The sequence below is a fragment of the Erythranthe guttata genome, chromosome 12 (genome assembly GCF_056151865.1).
Source record: "Erythranthe guttata isolate IM_541 chromosome 12, IM_541, whole genome shotgun sequence".
Lineage (NCBI taxonomy): Eukaryota > Viridiplantae > Streptophyta > Magnoliopsida > Lamiales > Phrymaceae > Erythranthe > Erythranthe guttata.
Genome location: NC_142544.1, coordinates 16,294,253 through 16,309,954, shown reverse-complemented (window position 1 = coordinate 16,309,954; position 15,702 = coordinate 16,294,253). Strand labels below are relative to the sequence as shown.

The 15,702-nt window shown below is 36.9% G+C and overlaps 3 protein-coding genes across 5 annotated transcripts; 2 read left to right on the top strand and 1 right to left on the bottom strand.

Moving 5' to 3' along the window:
* Positions 1 to 1,405: 1,405 nt before the first annotated feature.
* LOC105967582 (protein SPIRAL1-like 1) lies at positions 1,406 to 3,108 on the top strand. Of its 3 annotated transcripts, none has more exons than XM_012992187.2 (3): positions 1,406 to 1,655; positions 2,325 to 2,596; positions 2,757 to 3,108. In XM_012992187.2, exons 2-3 carry the CDS (start codon positions 2,330 to 2,332, stop codon positions 2,835 to 2,837), a joined length of 348 nt encoding a protein of 115 aa, XP_012847641.1. In that variant the 5' UTR covers positions 1,406 to 1,655; positions 2,325 to 2,329; the 3' UTR covers positions 2,838 to 3,108. The 3 variants fall into 3 exon arrangements, with proteins under 3 accessions (XP_012847641.1, XP_012847642.1, XP_012847639.1); XM_012992188.2 differs by having other exon boundaries at positions 1,409 to 1,655; positions 2,320 to 2,596; XM_012992185.2 differs by having other exon boundaries at positions 1,517 to 1,655; positions 2,297 to 2,596.
* Positions 3,109 to 3,217: 109 nt separating this feature from the next.
* Positions 3,218 to 5,392, bottom strand: LOC105967580 (coenzyme Q biosynthesis Coq4 family protein / ubiquinone biosynthesis Coq4 family protein). Its single transcript, XM_012992183.2, has 3 exons — positions 5,210 to 5,392; positions 4,646 to 4,832; positions 3,218 to 3,882 (listed from the first exon to the last, which is right to left on the bottom strand). The coding sequence occupies exons 2-3, from the start codon at positions 4,826 to 4,828 to the stop codon at positions 3,382 to 3,384; spliced, it is 684 nt and encodes a 227-aa protein (XP_012847637.2). The 5' UTR covers positions 4,829 to 4,832; positions 5,210 to 5,392; the 3' UTR covers positions 3,218 to 3,381.
* A 2,241-nt stretch (positions 5,393 to 7,633) lies between these two features.
* SIK1 (Protein kinase superfamily protein) lies at positions 7,634 to 15,578 on the top strand. Its single transcript, XM_012992206.2, has 18 exons — positions 7,634 to 8,769; positions 9,503 to 9,591; positions 9,680 to 9,787; positions 9,993 to 10,100; positions 10,229 to 10,319; positions 10,536 to 10,588; positions 10,797 to 10,859; positions 10,958 to 11,002; positions 11,148 to 11,183; positions 11,778 to 11,833; positions 12,184 to 12,265; positions 13,097 to 13,231; positions 13,381 to 13,522; positions 14,108 to 14,264; positions 14,599 to 14,734; positions 14,878 to 15,078; positions 15,177 to 15,262; positions 15,346 to 15,578. Exons 1-18 carry the CDS (start codon positions 7,959 to 7,961, stop codon positions 15,443 to 15,445), a joined length of 2,499 nt encoding a protein of 832 aa, XP_012847660.1. The 5' UTR covers positions 7,634 to 7,958; the 3' UTR covers positions 15,446 to 15,578.
* Positions 15,579 to 15,702: the final 124 nt, after the last annotated feature.

Genomic DNA, 15,702 nt, shown 5'->3' with positions numbered 1-15,702 from the left:
AGAACCCAAAGTTTGACCTTCATTGCAAGCGATAAATTGAATATATATAATATAAATAGAAAAATATTAAAGTAAATTATTCTGCATTGAAAAATAGTTTAAGGAAAACTACTACATATATTGCTTAATTTATTTTCTTCTATTCTTATATTATTTTTAATAATAAAATAATATATTTCTTAAAACATTTGGTAAGATGTGTCGATCACATTTTTGTTCTGTTCTATGGTTAGGTCTTGATCTTGACCGGTATTTATTTGTTAATATGTCTCTTACATCATGTTCACATGCAACAATAATTACTTTGTCTTTCCTTTTTTGTTTTGTTTTTAATATATTTGTTTCAATTTTATTTATAAAATAAAGAAACGGTACAACAACTCTAATGGTATTCTTGTAACTTAATTTTTATTAAATTATTGGGTAAATTATAACCACCCTTGAGGTATGGTTAAATTACAAAAACCCCACTTTTGTTTGGGTAATTACAACCACCCCCTCAACTATAAATCTTCTTACACGTCCACCCTTGCGGTTTCAAATTTAGTGGAATCTTCGATATTATATGGAAGATTATCACCTTTGTACCCGATTTATCCCATTCGAACTCCACATTTTGAAGCAAGATGATCATAATATGTGTTTTTTGGCTTGTATATATCAGATAGTGGTGCATCAGAAACTGTATGTTTACACAAAATAAGTACAAACTATAGCACATTCCACGAAATCTAGATGCTTATGTTGAATTTGACACCATAAGGGTAGAGATGTAAGAAAAAATTATAGTTGAGGGGATAGATGTAATCATCCAAACAAGAGGGTTTTTTTTGTAAATTGACCATACCTCAAGGGGTGTTTGTAATTTACCCTAAATTATTTGTTTATCTAGTATTTTTTATTATTGAAAAAAGGTTCAAAATTCAAATCCAGCCGTATAATCAACGTGAATCTCTTGTCTTTCAACCATACATCTCTAATTATATTTATAAGTTTCTTTTATTTTCTTCTCTAATTTTTTTTCTTATTAATTGTTTCATTTCCTTAACGATCAATTTCATTTTGTGGCAATTAATTTTATATAATCTTTTGCGGAGTAGATTTGTATTATCAGATTTGTGTAAATGTTGCTATTGGTATTGTAGTTTAAATATCATTAATAAATTTTATTATAATAGTTTAATATTATTATTTTGTTTATAATTGTTATTGTCATTTATTCAGACAATTTTATTTATTTATTATTATTATTATTACTGATATGTGGATGAGGGACAATACAGTACTTCCATCTCTGTATTTGGGTACATTTTGACATTTCACTAAAGTTTGGGGGGGTTCTAAAGTAAATAAAATCATTACTCTACTGCACGTATAAAACGTGAAGACCGCCTCCCTACTTTTCCCCTACGGAAAATGTCTATCTCCACTCCAAATTTTATCCCTCCATTCCGACATCATCACTAACCGATCAACCTTCCACTAAAATCCACAGTCTACAGTGATAAACTGACCTGGAAGACCGAATAAATGACTGGAAGCAGTAATTTTGATCTGAATTAATACTTTCATGGCTCCATACTCAAAATACTCTGTATCTGCAGTATAGACTCAAATTCTCTCCTCTCTGTTAGATCTGATCAAGCAAACAAAAGGTAACTGGAAAGAAAAAACACTTGAATACACATGTTTCTCTCTCTAGGGTTTGCAGTTTTATATTCTTGATTATGCTGTTTGTTTTTGTTGATTAAAGGTGTTTAATTGCTGGTTTCATTTGTGGGCTTTGATTGTGTGTTGATTTTACTATTAATTTTTCTGATTATGATTAGTATTTCATGATGAGATGAGATGTTGTTCTCGGGCTTTTTGAGTTGATTATCATATTTAATTTTATGATTGCTAAATAATATTGATGGTTAATGCACCGTGTTAGGGTAATATAAAGAACTAAGCTTTTTGTCCGATTGTTGTCGAATTGCGCCTTTTTTTCGGAAATTTCGATTGGTTTACTCGTTTTTCGCGAAGTGTATAGATGTATGTGTAAGTTGCAAAAGAAGCTTGCTTTCTTGATTTTTTTTAAAGTTTTCTTGATAATAGTAATTGCATGAATTCATGCATTAGGAGAAATTTGTGTTGCTTGGAAAGTTCGTCTTAGAACTCATCACATTCCGATGTTTGGATAGTCATTTATTCGAAAAACGGGTTACATGGGATTTTAGTCATTTATCTGAAGATACAAAAAAAGTTGGTCTTGATTAGCTTCTGCTTATTACTTCAATCTGCTTTTCTTTAATAGTCTATATTTTCCGATATTTGAAGAGTAGGAGAAATGGGTCGTGGGGTTAGCAGCGGTGGAGGACAGAGCTCGTTGGGGTATTTGTTTGGAAGCGGTGAAGCTCCAAAAGCAGCGGTGCAAAAAGCAGAAGCTGCTCCGAGTGAAAACAGATCAGCTGCAATTAAAGAACCTTCGCCAAAGCCTAATGCCGCTCCTCCTCAGCCGGTAGATATCAGCAAGCAAATTCCTGCGGGTATTCATAGTAGCACTAACAACAACTACATCAGAGCCGACGGTCAAAATACTTGCAATTTCATTACGGTATTTCTCCACTGAAACAACTCTTTTTTTTTTGTGCGTGTGTGAGATAACGGTAGGTACCTGATTTAGTTCCTTAAATTTTTGTTATGAATTGGTTTTGAGTTTACATTGCTTACGATTTATTTGTCATTTGGTTTAATGAATAATCGACTCATTCCAGGATCGACCATCAACAAAAGTTCATGCCGCTCCAGGCGGAGGTTCTTCTTTGGGTTACTTGTTTGGCGGTGGCAGTAATTAATTAGGCACACTGCAACTTTTCGTGTCTATTACGTCAAATTACAGTATCTGCATCTAATATTGTGTCAATTTCTGTGAAATTTATGGGACCTTTTTTTTTTCTGCTCAATGTTTGTGAATTGTCATCTAATACTCCGATCGCTCTTCAATGTGTTGTCTGAAAATATGACGACTAAATGCCTGGATGTATAAGCATGTATCGATTATCAAATGCTTCGTTTGTATAAAAATAATGACAACGGTATATTAATATCTTGCATCTCATGCTCTTATCAGTTTGTTATACTCGAGCAAAAATGTGTAGTAGTAATTTTTTTCGATATCTATATTTCCTATTTTTGTTTTTCCGAAATTTAGTAATTTAGTTTCAGACAGCGCTCGTCAAAGTTTAAAAAGCTTACAAAATGCCTTAATATGCGTACAAGTAAAACTTCTATACAAGATTTAGCTAGAACTTGACCTAAAATCCTCTGCAAGAAAAGTTTGTGTTTTATTACCACAACCCAAAAACAAATTTCAAGAAAATGCGTGAACATACATCAATTTCATGGTGCGTGTGGAGGAGGAGGAGCAGGAACAATTCCCCATCTCCGCCTAACATCTTCCAAATCCTCGTCAAAATGCCGTTCATAATACAAACACATCAAATCAGTGGACCTCATGCCTGCTCGAAGAGCCCACGGAAAATAATGCTGGTAGAACAATTTCCTCTGCTTATCACTGAATCGAGCAGTACCCCCTACAACCGATAGTGCACACATGGGAAGCAGCATCTGCTCGAATTCTATCACCTTTAGAGCCGATTCACCGATCAAATTAGTAGGCAGCCCAAAAAGGGTGTGCCAGAAATCGTGCACCTCACGCGCACGTGTTGCCACGTAGGCTATTTCGTCTGTTTCCATGAACCTGACTGGTGGCCTGTCATCGGGGGAGAAATTCCTGGATCCCATGAATTTTGCATATGCAGCACCGAATGTGTTGGGTGGTAGGTCCCATGCATGGCCTACATTAGCTGAGATAACACGAGGGCGATCCAATAGTACAGCCTGTCAGGGAGACAAAAATTGGTTAAGTTTATTTCATTTACTAAGATAATACAAAGATTTCAGAGATACGGATAACAAAGTTGCCCCTATGATTCCACATCTCCAAATCTACGTTTTTTATAATAAAATCCTATTTGCAAATGATGTTGGACGTTTTAGATGATTAAACAAATCAGGATTCTAACGAGGCCAATGCTTCGAAAATCAATTTCCAACAAGCTGGATCCTAAAATTGCATACAAGATTGTCTAGTAGAGCCAACTAGATCAGCAAATAGAAACAACAGATATCCTTGCAGCTAAAGGTTTCATTCAAGAACACGTTTAACGCCAGCTAATGTTACTCAATTTTATTTCCAAGGACGACAGATAGATACACATCCAGTAAACTCATATTAGACTGCAATAAAGTTTGAAGCTGACTAGGGAAAGACTACGAGCTGCAATTTTACAACAAATTATCTCATGCTTTTTTCCTTGAAATCTGCCCATTACCAAATGAATCCCACTATATAGATGTGCATTAGCAAGTTGCTACTTACATTTATGTATTACTTGTTCCAAATTAACAACATCGAATATACTAATCTTCATACGAAGAATCATTTCATTTATAATCTACATAATGCTGACAAAATACGAGAATTGCAAATCAACTAAAGAGACTCGAAAAACAAGATTTCTTTCCTCGTGGAGGATGGTGTAAAAGTCGAACCATTATCGATAGAATGCTAAGAAATCGAAGAAATAAATCAAAAGCTCACCCTTCCTTCTGAACTCATCTTCATCCTCTCAAGCACCCTCTCGAATGCAGGCTTTCCAGTCGTCTCCCCGAGTGCAGCTATCAGATCAGCTCTTCGTGGATCCAATAACGCTCCCACAGCTGATCCAACTGCGACCGCAGCCTGCTGCCATCCCTTCAGTCGAACTCGAGCACCTCCTATCATTTTCCTGATACATCAAATCGACAAACTCAAAAAACACAACACAAATGCAAGGGTTACATGTTATTCTTTTTTAACCTATGCGCTCGACTATCGTATCCGATACCAACAACAGCAACAACAATAATCTCATACTTTGAACATTATCGACATGCACCAAAAAAATCAATTGCAAAATTTACCATTACAAGTAAAGGGGCTAAAAATTAAAAAAACCGATTGAAATTGATTTAAATGGCAGTGTTGATTTGTTGAATCGATCTATAAATTCTCATATGAGTGATTCTAGCTAGTAATTGAATAATACACGAAGCAGGTAGATCTCGCATCAAAATCGCGAAGATAAATCAAATAAACAAGAGAAGGATTTCTCCTTCGACTCACTCTGTGCTGTATTGAAATAGTGGTGGACGGCGATTCGTGGCAGATGGTGACGGAGGCGCGGCGGCGGGAGTCGCCGAACATGCAGTAGGAAGTAGGATCGGAGGAGCAGCAAGTAAGGACGGTGGAGAACGGATTAAACTGGTGATTATTGGGTTTACTGTGGCCGATTTGGGCCAGTTGTATAGAGACAATTTTTTAACTTGGGTTTGAGCCCGTTAGATAGGGAAAATTATATTTTTCACCCCTTAAGTTTACCTCGATTACATATTTGGTCCCTTATGGTAAAAAAATGGATTTAGTCCCCCTCGTATTTCAATAATTTAACACTTTCGGAGACGTGATACAATTCAGGTAGCTCTTAAGGACTTGACGTAAATGCTCTCATTATAGCAGTTCTAAACAGAGATGTTGGATCTGCAAGTAGATTATAACTACACTGGAAACTTTGGTTAGAATATTTTAACGTTTGGGTTAGCAGATATGAATTTGACATTAGATATCGGGTTTGTAGATCGTCTTTGATAGTACATTAGTGAAATTTATCCTATAAGCCTTTTTACAAATCGAAGCCTTCCAATTAGAATTGTTATTGTTACATTTACGATTTTCCGTACTTGATGTCTAAGATCTCTATTTGTTTTCAGTTTTTAGGGTTAATTACGACCGCCTAGATAATATTAGGATAATATAATTACATTACTCAATATTTGAATCTAAAGGTCCATGTGAATCGATATCATAAATTCACGATACTATATACTTACGATTTATTATACGTAGCGAAAACACATATCAATATTTTATTGATGGAGATAAATAGGGGACAAAAAGTAAAAAAAAAATGTGCTAACTTTGAGGGATCAAAATTGTAGTTACCCCACAACTGACCGTTATTTGTTGACGGAGAAATAGACGAATGGACTCGATGTTTTAAACTATGGTAACATGACATTTTATTTTATTAACGGCGGTAAATAGAAATAAAAAAGGAAAAAAAACATGCCAACTTTGCAGACTAAAGTTGTAGCCATCCATGTTGTGTACTTAAACAAATAAACGCATACTTGTAAAAAATATTAAACTTATTCGTCTAAATGTACATATGTGAGGGAATGTAGACAATTATTTAAAGGACTACCTTATCTTGTAACTAGACATGTTTGAATTTTGTCTTGATGTAGTCCCAGTTAAGTTATTATCATAAAGGGTAATGCACCCAGGGTCGGATCCAGGGTGATTTGTTAGGGGGGCGAAAGATCGAGAAAAAATAAATTGAACGGCGAAAATACTATAATCTAAACATACATAAATGAAAATCAATAAAAAAAAAATAGGCAAAAAAAAAAGGTTTTCTGCATGCCGGGGCGGCTGGATTGTTGATTCGGACATAGAACATGCCATCCACAAAATCCAACAATACAATCATTCTTGACTACAAATCCTATGCCAAATCTTCTATTTGCACCGCATTAATTAATTACACGACTAAAACAAGAACAAAAAAAAAAAAATGGCGAAATCTTGGGAAGAAGATTTGTGGCTAATAATTTCAATCTTCAACTCAGTACTTGGGCTGCACTTAATCTTCAGAAAGTTACTCTACTTCTCATCAGTAGTACCCATACTTCCAATCTTCGCAACCGTAACAACGGATCTTTTCTACCGTCTGCTGTTATTTTCACCGAGCTATAGGCACAAAAGCTACTTCACACCACTATCCAAAAGAATCTTGGAATCCACATGCATGGAAATCATCGTTGTCTCGATCTCCGAAACCATGTTTTGTTGCATGGAGTACAAATCGGTGGCCCAGTTTTCGTTGCTAGCGTATGGTATTGCAAGTTTATGGGCCAGGTGTAGGCGGCCGTGCAATATTCCTCAAACGGCCTACGGTTATTATAAGATTTTCTGGTTTATAGGAATTATTATTGTCTTGTTGAGTGCTTGGCATGGGAATGATGCATATACAAACCATTTTTTCGTCGGAACTTTGTTGTTTTCGCGGAGTTCGGAATCGTTTATCTATCATTTGTACTTGGAGGCAGATAGGCATATGGGCAATGCAGAGTACCGCGAGTGGCTCATGTGACAGGTCGGAAGAGGTGCCATTGTTAGGACACCAATGTTGGCTGATTTGTTTTGGACAAGGGGCTTCTATGTGCCAGAATATCATTCTGTCTAGCCAACATATACAGCGTTGTTGTTTTTCATTGGCTGCACTTGGGTCGAATAAATGTCATTGTAAAAAATAAAAATTTAGATAGAAGTGTTTCATCTAGTAAATAACTAAAAAAAATTGTCGGTTGTATTTGATCCGTAGATTTGATTAAATAACTACCCACTAAGCAAGTATAACATCTAATACATCGTATATGATTATGTGTAGATTTGCGATTTAAATTCAATCAGTGTAAATAACCAAGTATAACATCTAATTTAGCCGAGTAAATATATTCCTTTCTCACTATTTTAGTTCAGAGAATTTCAAGGATCTATTGAATTTATGTATTATTTTAAAATAAATACATCATTTTTTGTAATTTTTTTCAATGTTTTTTTCTTTCCTTTTTCAAATAACTAAAAATCAAGTAGTTATTGAGAACGCTTTTAAAGATTGCGGCAGCACGATTTTAGACAAAGAGCGGTTTGTACTGGATCGGAAGAACTGCAGTAAAACTTCCCACACTTTCCAGCTCGTGCACAGCGCGTACACCCACGCGCGCACGCTCCGATCGACAAATTAACGAAAATGGAGTTCTCGCCGAGGTTCCGGCGACCGCGGAAGCCTCCGCCGCCGAAGAATTCCGACTTATATTCCACAGTCGTAATTCACGACAAGGACGACGCCGCATCGAGAGAACCGGAACCGAGCTCCTCTGACATATACTCCACGATGGTGTACAAGGACGACGAACTCGAAGACGAGGAGGAATCGCTCCCTCCTCTATTGAAGCGCGTCCCCAAGGACTTCGGCGGCGGCGGAGACGACGACGTTTCAGAATCCGACGACGATTCGCCCGCCGCTGGGTCAATCTCCGGAACGATGATTGTGAAACCTGATCGGAGGAGATCGAATTACCCGGACAGGAACGCCAATGTCAATTCGCCGTATGCGAAGCCGCGGAGCACATCCGCGGCTCCGTTTTGGGATCGGAGAAGCCCTAGCAGCAAAATTGGGAATGAGGAGGAGAATGCTGCTGGGGACTTCTCCACTTTTGTGGTGAGGAATAGAGGGGATGATGATGAAAAGGAGGAGGAGGAAGATGACGAGGAGGGGGGAATGGGGACGATGGTGAGGAGAGGAGGTGGTGGTGGAGGTGGAGGTGGAGGTGGTGGGGGGACTATGAGGAGGGCCGTGGAGAGTATGCAGAAGGTGGGCGGCGTTGGTGGGATGGGGTATGGGAGGCAGAGGAAAAACAGTGGCGGCGGTGAAGGGAGTGGTGGGAGTGGGATTGCGCAATTTAGGCAGCAGGGAAGTGGGAAAGTATCGTCGAGCTCGATACCGGAATGTATTATCAGAGAGGATCCTTTGACCAAGTATGAGTTGCTCCATGAGCTCGGTAAAGATTTTTAAGTTTGAAAACCTGGCTATTTAAGTCTTGTTTTGGCGGTGGTTATATTGAAATCGCGAATTATTTGGTAAATACTGTGTGTAGCAATTTAGTGACCGCCTGTTTTGAATATTGCGTAATGCTTCCGTAAAAAGGGTTGAAATTTTTCTGGAGGTATGTTAGTGGATGAACCTTTCCAAGATAGGAAGAAAGAATAAACTTTCGTTGCATGCATTAAGTACTTCGCTTCCTTTATAGCCAAGCTTATTCTGTTTACAGCTACTCTATTCATTACTAATTTCTTTAAGTTCACAATAGAATAAATGGAATGATTTTATATCTTGCTTACCAGGTCGAAGTATTCCCCTGTTTATATGGCCTCTATTCATTACTGACTTTGTTAAGTTCACAAGTCACAATAGAATATATGAAGTAATTTTATTGAAGAGGCTTTATTGCAGTAGATCTCTTGCTTACAGGGTTGGGGTATTATGGTTTCAGCGTCTATTTGTTCCATCTCAATAAAGGGATGAAAATAAGGATTCAAATAAATGAACTGCCCAAAACTTTCTCATAGAAAATGTGTGAGATTTACTAGATTTAAACTAAATTCCTAGCAGTGAATTGCAGCCCCGTAGAAGGAATATGAACTGCGTGTCAATTTATTGGTTATTTTCATTTTTTTTTTATTTCAATTAGTGGCAGTTAAACTTAAGTTGACACTGGATGCTTTATCAAACAGGAAAGGGTTCATATGGGTCAGTCTACAAAGCTCGCGATATACGGACTTCAGAACTAGTTGCTATCAAAGTAATATCGTTGTCTGAAGGGGTATGATTGTAATGTTGTCACGGCATCTGATATCAGCACTAATCACGTGAATGATATTCAACTTGACTAACTGCTTTATGTTTTCCAGGAGGAAGGTTATGAAGAAATTCGTGGTGAAATCGAGATGTTGCAGCAGTGCAGTCATCCTAATGTTGTTCGCTATCTTGGGAGCTACCAAGGAGAAGAATATCTTTGGGTATGAAGAAGTGCATCAAACTTATATTTGTTTCTTATGCTGTTTGTGGGTTTTGCGGTGTTGTTTTTTCTTTTGGGTGTGCACTGGAGTTGGGAATACCAGTTCTGACACTGACTCCCAAATGTGCCTGAGGCTGTGAATCTGATGATAACTGTTTAGATATTAAGTAAAGTGAAGTTTGTTGATATATCCGATTTCTTGCCAGATAGTAATGGAGTACTGTGGGGGTGGAAGTGTTGCTGACTTGATGAATGTTACTGACGAGGCTCTTGAGGAGCATCAAATAGCATATATTTGCAGAGAAGCTTTGAAGGTACCCCTATTTAATGGACATTGCTTGCTAATATAATACTTGTACAAAAAGATAATTATTCTGCGACATGCTAGCTGTATTGATATGGCTGTTTAGTAAATAATATTTCTGCGAATATATTCCTGCAGGGTCTGTCATATCTGCATTCAATTTTTAAAGTACACAGAGATATCAAAGGTGGTAATGTGTTGTTGACTGAGCAGGGAGAGGTCAAGTTGGGTAAGTCATAAGAATATGACTTCACCTAGAAGTGTCTCAAACCTTTCTTTTTTCCAATAGACATGAAGACTTTTAGTTCGTTGTTGGGCCAGGCAATCAAGTTTTATTTGACCCGATCATGGATTTCAGTTTGGATTTGTAGTGTAGATACTTTATTGCCTGGCGTATTAAAACATTGTTCACGGAACAGTAACTAAGAATAGATAACATTTACAGGTGATTTTGGAGTTGCTGCACAGTTAACAAGAACTATGTCCAAGCGTAACACGGTATGTATTAAATATAGTATTTCCGTTGTTAGTTTATTTGTCATGATGTTTTCTGTAAGAGGCCATAGTGTGATGAATCTATTAACAATTATTTTGTGTATTTCACACGTGACTTTATATTGTCTATCTAAGTATCGCTCTGCTGCAAATGTTTTACTCTTTTGGTCTATCTCATAATTAAAAGTTTTTATCATTGGTGGTATTTTAGTTCATCGGTACACCACACTGGATGGCTCCTGAAGTTATTCAAGAAAGTCGTTATGATGGAAAGGTATATCATCTGTTTTAATGCCGTTATGTAACTGGTAGAAGTATTGCCAGCTCATTCTTTTTTCACTCTTAAATATCTTCTTTCGTTTCTTATCCCAGGTAGATGTGTGGGCTCTTGGAGTGTCTGCAATTGAAATGGCAGAGGTATGTTTCATCCATTTGGTCTAGTTTCAGCCATCTTTTATCCTCTTGTTCTTGCGGCTGGTAACTTTTATTCCTATCAAATGTTGTGTAAATCACAATCATCATTGATGCTAAGTTGCTGTTGCTTTAAAAATGGTTTCTGCAGGGACTTCCTCCAAGAGCAACCGTTCATCCTATGAGAGTAAGCCCCCAGACATCAGTTTATGATTTTGATTTCATTTTGTATCTATTTTTGGTATTGCCTAAACAAGATGCAGTATTGATGCTATCTCTGATGAAAAATTTAACTTGTGCTGAGAATGAAATGCTGAAACAGCATAAGGGAAAATATGCCCAACATTAGTTTTCCAGCAAGAAATAAGCTGGCTAAGGTTCACTAAGATTGTATGTGATGAAAATACTAAAGTTACGACTAAGTTAGCAAATAGTGGCTGAAAAAAGGGCTGGCAAATGTTACTTATAGCCAACTTTAGAAGTGGATATATGCACTATTGTGTATTTTTACATCTTCTTGGCTAGTTCCTAAATTTTCACATTCTTCACATAATTAACATACTAGAATAAGTTAGACCACTTTAAGTTGTGTAGTTTATCCTGCAATAGCTTGGGCACTCAAGTTTTTGTTGTAGCTGTTGCAAAAGTGACCGAGAGAGATGTCCTACAAAAGTGTAGCCTTTGCTGTTAGTTAAGTTACATGGCATAGCTTTTACTCGCTGGCCTCTCCTTGTTTATGATTTACTGCTTTTGGGTGCTAACAAATTCAAATTTGTGGTAGGTGTTGTTTATGATTAACATTGAACCTGCTCCGATGCTTGAGGATAAAGAGAAATGGTTCGTCTTTGAAACTTTCTTTTAGTTTTCAGCAACTTTCCTGAAATTTTCTTGTAGATGAAATGCTGACATTAGATACACATATTTTATTCAAAATTGTGTTACACATATATTGTTATAATTCTTGCTGGTAGCCTCCTAGTTTCCAGTAACTAGTTGCTCTCATGGGTTGTTATTTGGTAATATTTCATTTTTCGTAAATAATATATGGAGAACATTGATGAAGGGGAGCTTAGTTTCTGACAGAACTTATATCTTAATATGATCAGATGTTTAGGATACGGTAGTTGCGGAATGCTTCCACATTAATATTTTCTGTGGTCTGCTGATTTGATAATTCATTGTTGCAGGTCACTTTTGTTCCACGACTTCGTTGCTAAATGCTTGACAAAGGACCCACGACTTCGGCCTACAGCAGCTGAAATGTTGAAGGTAGTCATAATACCTCAATGTTGATTAACCATTCATCTCTAACTGGACCCGTGCACTATTTTAGTAAGTTAAGCGGCGTTTCACGTGCAATTTGTATTTTTTGCTGTACCTGCTGTTGCTTCCACTCAGAGGTTTACTCTCATTAGAACTTCCACATTGAACCTGGGGATCAAGTGAACCGAAACTTTGCTCTAAAAAAACAAAGAAAAACCGAAACTCAGTGTTTCACAAAATTAGGTTCCATGTTTTGAATTTGATTTACAAATGTTAAATGTTTATTCTTGTAATGTACGTTTTTCCTGCCCAGTTATGACACTAATGTCGTTTGTGTAAGAAATGTAAACGACTCCTAAACTATGCTATTAGTGCCTTCCAGTACAGAGTAGCTGTTGCTTCTCAATAATATAACTCATATAGCAGAAGTATGATATCATGTATATGAGGGCTACGAGTAAACATCTCATACTTGAAACTGAATTCTTCTCTGAATTCAATTTTATACTCCTAAACTATGCTATTAGTGCCTTCCAGTACAGAGTAGCTGTTGCTTCTCAATAATATAACTCATATAGCAGAAGTATGATATCATGTATATGAGGGCTACGAGTAAACATCTATCTCATACTTGAAACTGAATTCTTCTCTGAATTCAATTTTATATTTTAACCATGGATGAATATCGGCAAGACTGTGCAAAAGTAAACATGCAAAAATAATGAAACGAATAAAAGGCTAATTGTCTCGAAGCTTGATACGACTGTACACATGTTAAAAAATATCTCTTGTACTTTCATTCTTATGTCTATTACTTGCTTTTTTCCTCATGTGTAGCACAAATTCATTGAAAAATGTAGAAGTGGAGCATCAATGATGCTGCCAAAGATTGAGAAGGCGAAAATTATCAGGGCAACAATGGCGGTGGAAGCAGAGGACGTTTCATCAGACGCAACACTGCCAAGAGAAGGGGTAGAACCAATTCTCTCTTTTATTTGTTTAAATTCTCTCTATCTCTAACCAAATCTAGTCCGGAAAAACCCTTTACTTATTTTCTGATTCGAGGAGACACATAATTTTTCTAGTTATTATGTTCGTCATGTTGTAACTTTCAACTGCAGGGAGGTGCAACATCAAATGAAGCCATTGCCAGTACTGTTCCATCCAGACCTCAGGATGGTCAGCGTAGTACCACTGGAACAGTTGCTGTTAGCATAAAGGAAAAACTGGACACAGCTGATGTTGTACAAACAGCAGTAGCAGGTACCATTCCCGCTTACTGAAATGTATTCGAATATATTTCTATAACATCATCATAAGCTATTGTCAGTCATCAGGCCATAAGAAAAGTAGGCATGGCAATTTTAGACGTTAGTGGGACTCTGTACACAAAATTATTGTTTTATTTGAGCACGATTGAGTTTGAGTTAAAAGAGTTCAGTTGATTTTGGATGTTGTGAAAAAAGTGTTTAGTAAAAATTACAACATAGGTTACCCAAGTAGCCCGAATATGAATTGACTTTACTCGACTAGCTCCTCATCATAGTGCATCCAACTAACATTTGTAAGTGTAAGAGCCGTAGCTTTTAATTGTAAAAGGATCTCATCGTAACCTGTTCAACTTGCTTCCATAGTGGCAGTTTCTAGGCTTGGTTTGGGAACTGCACAAACAGCTCCCGATGCGCTTAACTGAATATTTCTTGCCCCTGCTTTTCTTTTTTCTAGTTTTTTGCTTCTTTTTTCCTTAAGTGTGTGTGTGTGTGTGTGTTTTGTGCTGTCTGTATGTCCCTTGTTATTAAGTCTGAATCTTTAATTTTTCTTAGTGCACTGACCGAAACTGTTGACCAGGTGATTTTGGAACAGTAGTAATCCATGAGAGAGTCGAGATTAGTAAAACAGCTACTCTGCTAGCATCTACAAGAGTAGAAGAATCCTCTCCTGCTACTGGACATGATGCAAAAAGACCTTTTATCAGTGGGCTTGGGGATAAAGCAATCGACTCTTGGTACTCCTTCGTAACTCTAAATTATTAGTTGTTAATTTTATCATAAATATGCTTAGTCGTCACACCTTAACATTGCTCCTTTAGTTGATCGGGTTTCCTTTTCCATTTTGCTCGCAAATGTGAAAATCAAATACGAGTGATTTCTCTGCCTTCTATTTTCTAACTTGATCCGCACGTCTTTGGACTCTCTTAAGCTTTCTCGATCATTCATCTCAAACTGGAGTAGTTGGATTTCTTGCGATTTTACATAAGGAAATGTCCTTCAGATACTGTGTATTTATAAACTGCGTCCCGAAATTCGATGTACACTAATTCTTGCACAATAACTTGTTAGGACGGATAGCCCTTCTGTTTCTGGATTGCAATCACCCGAGCAGAATATCAAGGCAAATAGCATTCCCCAAGTGACTTTTGGATCAAAAGATTCTTTAGTTACTAGTGAGACCGTCAGTAGAAAAGCACTAGATAAGGTAGGTGCTTCTGATCTTTCATCTTCGATTCCTACACATTAGATATAATACAGTTCCCGTTTTTCTTTTTCCTTTCGTCGACAGTTAGATCGCTTGTATGGTTATTAACACACGCTTATTTTGGTAACAATCTATTGGAACAGCTCTGGTCTATATACACCGCTGGTAATACAGTGCCGATTCCATTTTTAAGGGCAACTGACATTTCCCCGATTGCGCTCTTGTCCGACAATGTGCTCGGTGGGTGGCAGCACGATAATGGTGGAAACATAGCTGTAGAAGCAATTCAGGAGCTCTTCTCCGGTGATGCTCAGCCTAAGAAGGGTAGAAGCAGACAAAATGAGGTTCTCGAATATTTCCATTCTTGATTATTTTTCCTTTTTTTTTTTATTATTTATTTTTCTTTTTAAAGCATTTGGGCAATTTATCGGGTTTATTACAGGTACCTCTTCCTCAAAGCGTATGTCAGAGGCTTACATCAAGTCCAACTCTGATGAATCTTGCTCAGGCATTAGCATACCACAAAATGTACGAATTTCTGTTCAACGCATCTCTCTATCTTATACACATTAATCTCGTTTCTTAAGTTCGTTTTTGGTATTCGTATGCAGGTGTTACGAAGAGATGCCACTTCAAGAAATGCAAGCAACGCAGGAACAACAAACCATTCAAAACCTTTCCGATACCCTTCGGACTATTCTACGTTTGTAGTTATTTTTCAGCCACTAAAATTGATGTATGTAATGATTTTTCTCAACCATTTTGGGATTAATAGATTTCTTATATATATTATCTAACAGTGATTTATTTTTTAAATAAACTGGAAATTGTCGATTGCATTATACTTGCTGGATATCTTGCGTTGTGACTTTATTAAATGTTTTTAATATTTAATTTTGTACCATGAGAACTATATTAACTATTAAGTACATTCCTGTGAGAAAAATACAGTTTTCATCCCTCAAGTT

Coding starts and splice junctions, on each gene's coding strand:
- LOC105967582 (XM_012992187.2), top strand. CDS start 2,330: ATGGGTCGTGGGGTTAGCAGCGGTGGAGGACAGAGCTCGTTGGGGTAT. Junction 2,597..2,756: donor ATACTTGCAATTTCATTACG/GTATTTCTCCAC, acceptor GACTCATTCCAG/GATCGACCATCAACAAAAGT.
- LOC105967580 (XM_012992183.2), bottom strand. CDS start 4,828: ATGATAGGAGGTGCTCGAGTTCGACTGAAGGGATGGCAGCAGGCTGCG. Junction 3,883..4,645: donor AGATGAGTTCAGAAGGAAGG/GTGAGCTTTTGA, acceptor TCTCCCTGACAG/GCTGTACTATTGGATCGCCC.
- SIK1 (XM_012992206.2), top strand. CDS start 7,959: ATGGAGTTCTCGCCGAGGTTCCGGCGACCGCGGAAGCCTCCGCCGCCG. Junction 11,184..11,777: donor CAACCGTTCATCCTATGAGA/GTAAGCCCCCAG, acceptor AATTTGTGGTAG/GTGTTGTTTATGATTAACAT. Junction 13,232..13,380: donor CAACACTGCCAAGAGAAGGG/GTAGAACCAATT, acceptor TTTCAACTGCAG/GGAGGTGCAACATCAAATGA.